We start from the raw sequence: 10390 nt of genomic DNA on the forward strand, positions 1-10390 counted from the left end.
TTTTCATCAGCACAAATTATAATAATAAAAAAAAAGCTTTCACCTTTCAATAGCCAAAATTCCTAAAAATCAAAATAAAATAACTAAGATTGCAAAAGCAAAAATAAAGACAAAAGCCAAAAGAAAAGAAAACTCAATCTCATTCTTTCTTTTCTCAATTTCAAAATTAGTCTAAAAAATCTTAAAAAATATTATCAACTATCAACCATTTAATTGGCAGTTACCCAAACTCAAATTAGCCTCAAATCCTCAATTAATAAGCAAAATCAAAAAAGGTAAGAAAAAAATTAAATTACCTATTTTCTTTGTAAAATTTTTATAGAATAATGTTGATATTTATATTTTTGATAATCTGAGTGAGAAAGATGATGGTATGTGAAAGCAAGAGAGATGCAAAAAAAATAGGGAATTGGTTGAGTTGATTTGAGGGATCAACCATCGTATCAATGAGAAAACTTGAAAAGGAGTAGAGGAAATTTTGAGGGCTTAAAAGAGAATCGAGGAGAAGGTGCTTATTTTTATCTCAGAATGGGTGGCGGGTGGAGAGTAGGATGGGGTGCTTGGGGGGTAGGGTAGAGGGTGGGGTAAGATGGGGTATATTACGGGGTAAGGTAGGGTAAGTGATTTTTATTTAATTTTATAATTAATTTTATTAAAATATAAATTTTAAAATTTTGTAATTTTTAAAATTTTTTTAGATAAAATTTAGTTAGAGGGATTGAGATTTTATAATTGAAAAAATTAAAAGATTAATAATTTAATATGAAATATATAGGGATTTTAGATGAAAAATTTTAATAAATTTTTTTGTATAAGTTAGATGAAAAATAATTAAAATTAAATATTATATTTTGATTTTGTTATTTATTAATTTATAATTTTATATTTGAAACTTAATAATTTTTTTTGTTTTGGTATTTATATTGTTGTCAATTATTTTGCAACTAAGTTAATTCTTATTAATTTATTTTTATTTTTGTGTAATTATTGAATATTCTATTTATTATATAGTATATTGAAAGTAATTTATGATAAAAAAATTTTTTACATCAATTAGTATATCAAAATGATTAAGTTAATAAATTTAGCATTTTATGATATATTGCTCTTAAGATTAAAAATTAAAAATTAAAAATTAAAATATTTAATGTAGATTCAATTTTTAATGATGGAATAAATAACATTAATATTTTTAAACATAAGTTTATTTTGTTTTTATATAAAATAGTAAGCATGCCACACGTTATTTAATTTTGTAATTAATTTTATTAAAATATAAATTTAAAAATTGTAATTTTTAAAATTTTTTTAGATAAAATTTAGTTAAAGGGATTTAGAATTTATAATTGAAAAAATTGAGAGATTAATAATTTAATATGATATATACATGGATTTTAGATGAAAAATTTTAATAAATTTTTTGTATAAGTTAGATGAAAAATAATTAAAATTAAACGTTAATTTTTTATTTTGTTATTTATTAATTTATAATTTTATATTTGAATTTTAATAATTGTTTTGTTGTTTTGGTATTTATCTTGTTGTCAATTCTTTTGCTATTAAATTAATTATTATTAATTTATTTTTATTTTTGTGTAATTATTGAATATTCTATTTATTATATAATATATTGAAAGTAATTTGTGATAAAAAAATTTTTTACATCAATTAGTATATCAAAAAGATTAAGTTGCTTAATAAATTTAACGTTTTACGATCTATTACTTTTAAGATTAAAAACTAAAACTTAAAAAATTTAATGTAGATTCAATTTGTAATGATGAAATAAGTAACATTAATATTTCTAAATATAAGTTTATTTTATTTTTATACAACATAGCAAGCATGCCATAACGTGAAGAGTTCCCAAGTAAAAGAGTAAAGGGTGAGCCAAGTGATGATGTAAATTAACATTTTGGAACACTTGTGCCAAATATTAAAGAAAATGTTTTATGTAAACTTTGTAGTAAAGTTGTAAAAAGAGGAATAACACGTTTTAAGGAACACATTGCTCATAAAACTAACAAGGTTGCACTATGCCCCAATGTTACCGGTATGTTATATTTTTATAATTCCTTTGAAAATATTATTATTAATTTCTCAATAAAAATTACAAAATTACATAAGCATGTGTAACTAATTTTTTCCTTTTTCTTAATTATATTATTAATAGGTTTAGTAAGAGAAAAAATGATGAAACTTCTTCAAGAAAGTAAATCAAAGAAAGTTGAGAACAAATGGAGAAATGATGGATTCTTATCACAATTAAGAGGGGAAGACTATGACTATGAAGGTTTTATTAATGAAGAAGTCACTACTAAACAAGCCATACGAGCTAGTATCCAATTACAATATAAGTGACATAGAAGACAAGAATTTAGATAAAGAATTGGTGGTTAGAGTAACATACATGAAGAGGGACGAAGCTTTCATGGTTCAGTTGCTGAATATTTTGAGAAAAAAACAAGGAAATCAACTCCAAGTAAGTCTAAATTTTCATTAATAGGAGCTATACCTGAATTAGTTAGAAGTAAAAGTTCAAAGCAACAAAAAATAAGTGATTCATTTTTAAAGACATTAAAAAAGAAGATGGGTGAATCAGTATCAAAATTTTTTATATATAATCGACTTTCTTTTCAGTTAGCAAACTTTTCACAGTTGCATAATTTGATTTCTGTGGCAGCAGAAATTGGCCAATATGTGAAACTTCTAACACTTTATGAGGTCTCTGATATGTATTTAGAGTCTAAGTATCAACAAATTTATGAATGGGTTAATGAATTAAAAGTTCATTGGAATAAATTGGGTGCCACTTTGATGTGTGATGGTTAGACCAACAGTTTGAATCAAATGCATATCATCAATTTCCTTATTTACTATAGTAAAGGGACCATTTTTTGAAAATCTATAAATGTCTTAAGTGTTCGTAGTAAAGATGCAAACTTCTATTACAGATTATTGGATGAAGCTGTGGAAGAAATTCGGGAAAAATATATTGTTCAAATAGTCACTAATAATGAGGTAGTACTTAAGGCTACAGGAGAAAGACTGATGGAGAAGAGACAATATTGGTATTTGACAACATGTTTAGCTCATTATTTGGACTTGAGCTTTGAGGATATTGGCAAGAAAAAAATGTGACAAAGGTTTTGGATGATGCAAAAAAAGTGACTTGTTTTATATACAATCACATTTGGATTGTTAATTTGATGAAGAAATATACACAAGGGAAGCAAATACTTCATCCTCCTCTTATCTGATTTGCCACTCATTTCATATAGTTAGAAAAAATAACAAGGCAAAAGTAAGGTTTGAGAGATGTTTCAATTCAAAAGTTAGTACTTAGTAATTAGTATAACTATTTAAATCTAGCATCTTCTTATGATATCATTGTTTAAAATATTAATTTAAAATATATTACTCTAAAAATTTATTGTTGAATATATAGGAATTTAAAGAATCAAAATGGGAACAACAAAAATTAGGGCTTGCTTATGAAGCCAAAAAAATCATTTTGAAAAAGGATTTTTGGAAAAAAGCAAGTGATATAATAAAAGTTTATGAGCCTTTGGTAAAAGTGTTGTGCTTTGTTGATGGTGATGAAAAACCAACAATGGGATATATTTACAAGGTGATGGATAGAGCTAAACAAGCAATTCAGCAAAATTATCATTATTTTACTGAATATGAAAAGATTATTGATAATGGATGGAGTTTCGTGCATTCTAACTTACATTCAGCTGGTAAGTAAACTAAGAATATAAATTGTATTTAAAAAAATATGTTTATTTTTTATGCTTAAATTGCTTATATATTTATTTTTTTATTACTTTAATATAATATTGTTATGAATTATGTTTATGTTACTATCTAAATCCACAATTTCAATTTAGAGTGGAGCATTTTGAAAATATATTTAAAGAAACATTAGATAGTACAATAGCAGTTATTGAAAGATTAAAACCTTATATACATATTCAAATTAGAATGATTAATTAGGTTAGTATTTAATACTATTTTATAACTTTGACATTTATTTTATATATTAAAAATAGAATTATTATTTATTTATTTATTTATTATTGTATTTTCAATTGATGTAGTTGCTATTATTTCAAAACGAGCATGAAACATATGGTACTCTACAGGCACAAAGAGCTTGAAAGCAAATGAATCCAAGTAATTAGTAAATTAAATAATTATAATTTATTTATATTATTTAATTGAATAGCACATTCAAATTTAATTTAAATAATTTTATATAGCTGAATGGCAGATGATATATGGCACTTGTGTTCTTGAATTACAAAAACTAGCAATCAAAGTGCTTAATAAAATAGCATCTACAATAAATTGTGAACGTAATTGGAGCACATTTAGCTATATTCGCATCAAAGTAAGAAACAGATTGAAGTTTAAAAAACTTTAGAACCTTATATATACCCATTACAATATGAGATTAAAGATGAGACATCAAAAAATGATGAGCATTAACGAGATAAATAATAGTTTTAATCCTATTAGCCTTGACTATATTTTTGAAGATGATGATCTACTAATAGAATGGTTGCAAGAGAAATAATATCCTTTATTAGATAGTCAAAACTGTAATTGGTTACCTACAGATAATTTTGATAATGAAAAGGATGTTGAGCAATCACGTCAATCTCAAGAAAGAAATGTGTCTCATTCAAGTTCAAGTCCAACACCAAGTCAAAGTGATGATGGTGGGGGTTTAAGTCTAGATGATGGTGATGGTGTAAATTTTGGTGGCAATATAGATACAAATCGACCTTATAACCCACTTGGAGGAGAATTTGGCCTTGCTGCTACTAGTGGACTTTTTATTAACATGGCAGAATATGGAATAAATCCATCTGCTGAATCTAGTAGGGGTCAAAATGCATATACAACTCAATCAAAAGAAAAAGCCAAGAAGTACCACTATGATATTTCTAAAGGTTCTTCATCTTCAAGTAGGAGACTAAATTCTAGTACTGCTAGTACTCAAAGACGTTACTATCCACTGGAATAACCTAATTTTCAACCTCCTTATGGTTATCCACCTTTATATAGTTATTATCTACCACAAATGTATCCTTCACCTTAAATGTATCCTCCACCTCAAATGTATCATTTACCACATATGTATCCCCCATCACAAATGTATCATCCTCAAATATATCTTCTATCTCAAATGCATCAAGAACAAAGGCCACAGGAATGGGGATGGAGTCAACTTGACTCTCAAAATGAAAATAGAGAATTTGATCATCCTCGTCATTCTACCATGTGATAAATTTTGAAATATATATCAATAGTTATAGCTGATAGAATTTGAAATTATTATATTTTTAAGTTTGTAATTTTATTAAATATAGATGCTTGGTATTTAATATATTATGTTTTGTTAATATCTTGATTTGTCTAGAATTAATATTGAATATAAACTTGGCTCAAGCAAAAATTTTGTTGCTAAATCAAATATGAATATTTTATTATAATCTAACTAAAATTATGAATAATTTTTTTTAGAAAATAAAAAATATAGTATGATAAACTATTTTAAAAATCATTAAAAAAGAGTTTTTATGATTATAATTATAATTATTATATTTTATAATAAATTGTATAAAATTAAAAAAAAATTCACAACCGTGATGATCTTAATGAACAAAATGATTTTTGTTATATTAAAAAAAACGATAAATACAATACGATCGAAAATATGATCACATACTATTAAATCCCTACCAGCTAGAAGTGGAGGGTTTGAGCAAGAGAGACTGAAAAGAGAAAGTAGCCAACTCTTTTTATGAAGGAAGAGATAAAAAAGAAATGATAACCAAAGGAAACCCATTTCTTTGAAATGAAAGCTGTTGAATTCTAAGGGCTTTGCTGGCTCAAGCTCCATCCAAGGAAACGGCTTGCTTGGAACTGACTTCGCCGAGCCTTTTAAAGTTTGTGGGGTGGACATACCAAATAAAGTAATATCCAAATTTTATTACGATGTTTTTTCGTTAAAATACTTTAATAACTGCATTTCATAGACAAAATGCTTCATAATCCAAATGCGACATATGTTTAAAAACTATACGGTAATATTCAATTATAGATCCAAAAAAATAAGTTAATAATAGACATTTTGTTTAAAAAAAAGTCATAATTTATTTAAAATAAAATCTAGTTTTAGTTTCAAATTTATTTTTTAAAAGGATAATATAAATAGAAAAAAAATTTTATTTAGAATAAATTTAAAATTCAAGTAATTTCTCTTAAAATTTTAAAATAACATAAAGAGATATGAATTTCTAATTTCAAAATATTAAATACTATTGAAAATTTAACTTTTTTTAAAAAAATCAAATAATTTTAAATTAAATATAAAAAATAAATACTTAAAATCAAAATTTTTAAAAAAATTGAATACTCCTAAATCAAAACACTCTAAGTGAGGGCAATGTTTTACATATTATATAAAAGTCAAATGTCCTAATTTTATTATTAATTGTTCACGTCACTTTTAAGAGTTGATTGACCTACGAGTAAAACTAAAAAAAAAAAAAAAAAAAAAAACTCAATTGTTATTTATTCATATTCTCTCTCCAATGGATAAACGACGCCTAGCACAATAAGAATGAGCTGATCATGCTGGAACGGTTGCATTCAAACAAATCCCAACAGCAAGATTGGACCAAAATATAGCCCAATCGTGCTGCTTAAGTCAGTAGTTTTTCTTTTCCGAAAAATGAGGGAAAAATTCTGAAAATGATATTAATTAAGGGGGGGATCAGTAGCCATTAACGAGAAAGTCTCAATTATATCTTAGCATGAGAAAGACTTACATTAAGTTTTATAGGTAAAATTGGTAAAATTTTTTATTCAAAATAAATAAATTAAAAAATCTTATCATATAAATTAAATATATAAAATTTTAAAAAAATTTAATAATTTTTTATATATTAATTAAATTGACAGTTTCAATAAAAATGTTGACAAAATTTTTATCATTAAATAAATATCAATTAAATTTGAATTATAAAAAATATTTTTAATAATTTTTTTTACATATTATTTATCTTCACATTCAACTCTATCAATATATCAATTTAAATTTTTTTATTAAAATTTTTATTAAATAATTTTTAAAAAAAAAAATTATAAACTTCACTTAAATAATTTTATATAAATTTTATCCGTCATAGTAGTACTATGCAAAAGCCCATCCTTCCAAGGAAAAAAATTAATAATTGTTAAAAGAAATTTATCAAAACCACGTATGATATTAATTTTTGTAATTACTGACTTTAATCCTGCGTGATACACTAATGATGATTGTTTTATATTATTAATTTATAATATAAATAATTATATAAATTAAAAAAATAAAATTATGAATTTATAAATGAAATTTATCTTGGAACTTAATAATCTTGAATATAATTTATATGTTACTTAATTATTTAACAATATAAGTTTGAGACACGATAAACATTAGTGAATCTTTTCAGATTCTGATTATATAATACATTAATTCAAGCAGCGGAGTAGGAACAAAACATCAAAATTATACCTATTACAATGAAACATCTTAGAAATTTATTTGTTATAAACCAAACTCAAATATTATACCAATTAGTTGGTGTAGTAAAGAGAAGCAGTAAGGCGAGGAGTTATATGAACTTCAAGTGGAGTTGCTTTAGGACTCGTCAATCCTGCTGCTTCACGCATATCAACTTTTTCATCTGACGGAGTCTCAAACTCGAACCAATGCAGCACATTAGCGAGTGTAAGCTGCAAAATCTGAAGAGCAAATGAAACTCCGGGGCACGTTCTTCTACCACTGCCAAATGGAATCAGCTCAAAATTCTGTCCCCTGACATCAACATCTTTGTGGGTAGTCAACAATCTTTCTGGTCGAAATTCAGAAGGGTTTGACCACACGTGCGGATCACGATGAATCTTGTGAAGATTGAATATCAGCCAAGTTCCAGTCGAGACATGGTAACCATTTACTGTGCAGTCTTCAATGGCTTCATGGATCACGGAGAGTGGAGCAGCAGGGTATAGGCGCAACGTTTCCTTAACGATGGATTGAAGGTACACTAAGTTTTTGGTGTCTGATTCTGTTACCAGCAGTCTATCCATGCCAACCTGGATGTCTAGTTCTTGTTGGACCTTCTTCAATTCCTCACGGTTGTTGAGTAACAAAGATAAAGCCCATGTCATTGTGGTTGATGTGGTATCTTCCGCCGCTAAGATGAGACTCTGTTAGATCAGATCATAGTGTACAAATATTTCTGGTTCGTAGTTCATACAATAATTTTTAAAAGAGATTCCTATCACAATTCTTTCTTTTATCTAAACTACAGCAATGTTTACATTCAAGACAAAGTGTTCTGACTTCTTTATGCCATTAGTAGTCTACCTTGGGACACTAGGTAAGAAGACTTGGAGTTGTGTACCCCAAAAAAAAAAAAATTAGAAGGTGAAGTTAATTAAATGAAGTTGAGCAATGAATATTTGGTTAAGAAATGCATGCATGTACCAGACTGGTGGCTTTGTTGATTGTATCAGCATCGTGCTCCTCTACATCACGGAGAATAGACAGCATCACTCCCATGAAATCTTCCTCACTCTTGGCCTCGTTTGCAGCTCTCTTGCGCTTGTGCTCTCGTAGCCTTCCCTCGATAACTTGCTCTAATTCTTTTGCTGTCTTCTTTACGAGCTTCTCCTCTCCTCCTATGTCAAACCATCTCAGAAACGGCACCGCATCTGATACCACGAACTTCCCACTTTGTTCAAAGAAGTCATCCAATAACTTGGTCCATTTCACGGTTTCACCGCCTTCACTGGAATTCGGAATTTGCTTTCCTACAATAATACTCAGAATCACGTTAAGAGTCACTTCTTTGAAACATCTCTTCATATCCAACAATACTTTATCAGAGTTGCTTCTCTTCTTGTTCCACAGCTGATATAGCTGCTGCAGAGATGTCTTTACCTCGGATTCCCTCACGTGTTTAAGCATTTCGATCCGGTGGTTTGAGAGGAGCTCAGCAGTGACAAACTTGCGCACTTGACGCCAGTAAGGTCCATATGGCGCAGTGCCGATCATGGCATTGTTGTAGCCCAAAAGTTCCAAGCCAACAAGCTTTGGACGATTGGCCAATGCTTTATCGTTTATGGTGAGACATTCTTTAGCAATCTCCCAATTGCTCACCAACAAAGCTCTATGCACACCCAACTTGGTGGTAAAGATTGTTCCATATTTTTCAGCCATGTTGGCCAAGCTTATGTGAACTGGTTGTGGCCCTCTTAGGAGGCGAAGATGGCCAATTACGGGCCATGCGCTACCAGCCTCAGGTGCCGTTTTCATTTTGCTTGTTTTTCTTGAGGCAGTTTTTGATATCCATAGAAGAGAGAAAAGAAAAAGTAGTACCGGAAAAGCAATCATTGCAACCGTTGTAGTGGCTGGACATGGATGAAAGCAATCCATTGCTAGATTGCTTCTTCTAGAGCTATGAGCAACTAATATACGACAAGGGCCTTGGATTTCCCACTAGGATAAAGTAAAAGAAAATAAAAGATTAGTGGTAGTTTTGTAGTGGCGTTTTACTTACAAACAGCACTAGCTTTTGTGTTTTTACAAAACTTAAGGTGTTTTTTATCAAAACGTCACTAAATATTCAAATAACAGTATTTATCGACTAAAACGCTTTGAATAATCCTCTCTAAAAAATTGGAGTAATTATTGAAGGCGTTTTTTGCAGACTACACCTTGAATAATCCCCTGAAAAAAAAAATGGAGGTGCTTATTGAAGGCGTTTTCTACTAAAAATACCTTCAATAAATCTCTTCGTCAATGCATATGCCAAAATTGGAGTAGCACTATCAGTTAGAGCATACAGTTATTAACTATAAGGTCGTAGGTTCGATTCCTCCTTTTAATGTTTTTTAGGTTTTTCGAGAGGAATTTTCTGCCTAAATACGCCTTCAATACTCCATACAAAAATTTGGGGGGATTATTGAAGGTGTTTTTTCCCAAGAACGCCTTCAATAGTCCTATCAACAAAATTTGGATAGGATTATTGAAGGTATTTTTTGGCCATAAACACCTTCAATATTCCCTTCCGAATTTTTCAAAGCATTGTTGAAGGCATTTATGGCCAAAATCACCTCCAATATTCCATTCCAAGATTATTGAAGGTGTTTTTCGTTAAAAACACCTTCTATAAATTTAAGAATATTGCAGGAGTTTTTACCCATAAACACCTTCAATAATCCCATTCAATATTTTGTGAAGGATTACTGAAGGCGTTTTCTAGCTAAAAATACCTTTAATAATCCCATAAAAAAATATTTGGTTTAATTATACATGTGAAGTCAG

The 10390-nt window shown here is 28.2% G+C and overlaps 1 protein-coding gene across 1 annotated transcript; it reads right to left on the reverse strand.

Moving 5' to 3' along the window:
* Nucleotides 1-7559: 7559 nt before the first annotated feature.
* Nucleotides 7560-9499, reverse strand: LOC111302421 (strychnine-10-hydroxylase-like). Its single transcript, XM_022898342.2, has 2 exons — nt 8549-9499; nt 7560-8268 (listed from the first exon to the last, which is right to left on the reverse strand). Exons 1-2 carry the CDS (start codon nt 9497-9499, stop codon nt 7636-7638), a joined length of 1584 nt encoding a protein of 527 aa, XP_022754077.2. The 3' UTR covers nt 7560-7635.
* Nucleotides 9500-10390: the final 891 nt, after the last annotated feature.

The sequence above is a fragment of the Durio zibethinus genome, chromosome 15 (genome assembly GCF_047325235.1).
Source record: "Durio zibethinus cultivar Kanyao isolate XHJ-2024 chromosome 15, ASM4732523v1, whole genome shotgun sequence".
Lineage (NCBI taxonomy): Eukaryota > Viridiplantae > Streptophyta > Magnoliopsida > Malvales > Malvaceae > Durio > Durio zibethinus.

Bases quoted from the DNA above. Each gene is read 5' to 3' on its own strand.
- LOC111302421 (XM_022898342.2), bottom strand. From the start codon at position 9,499: ATGGATTGCTTTCATCCATGTCCAGCCACTACAACGGTTGCAATGATT. The intron at 8,269-8,548 runs GTACATGCATGC...CTGATCTAACAG, and splicing joins TCAACAAAGCCACCAGTCTG to AGTCTCATCTTAGCGGCGGA.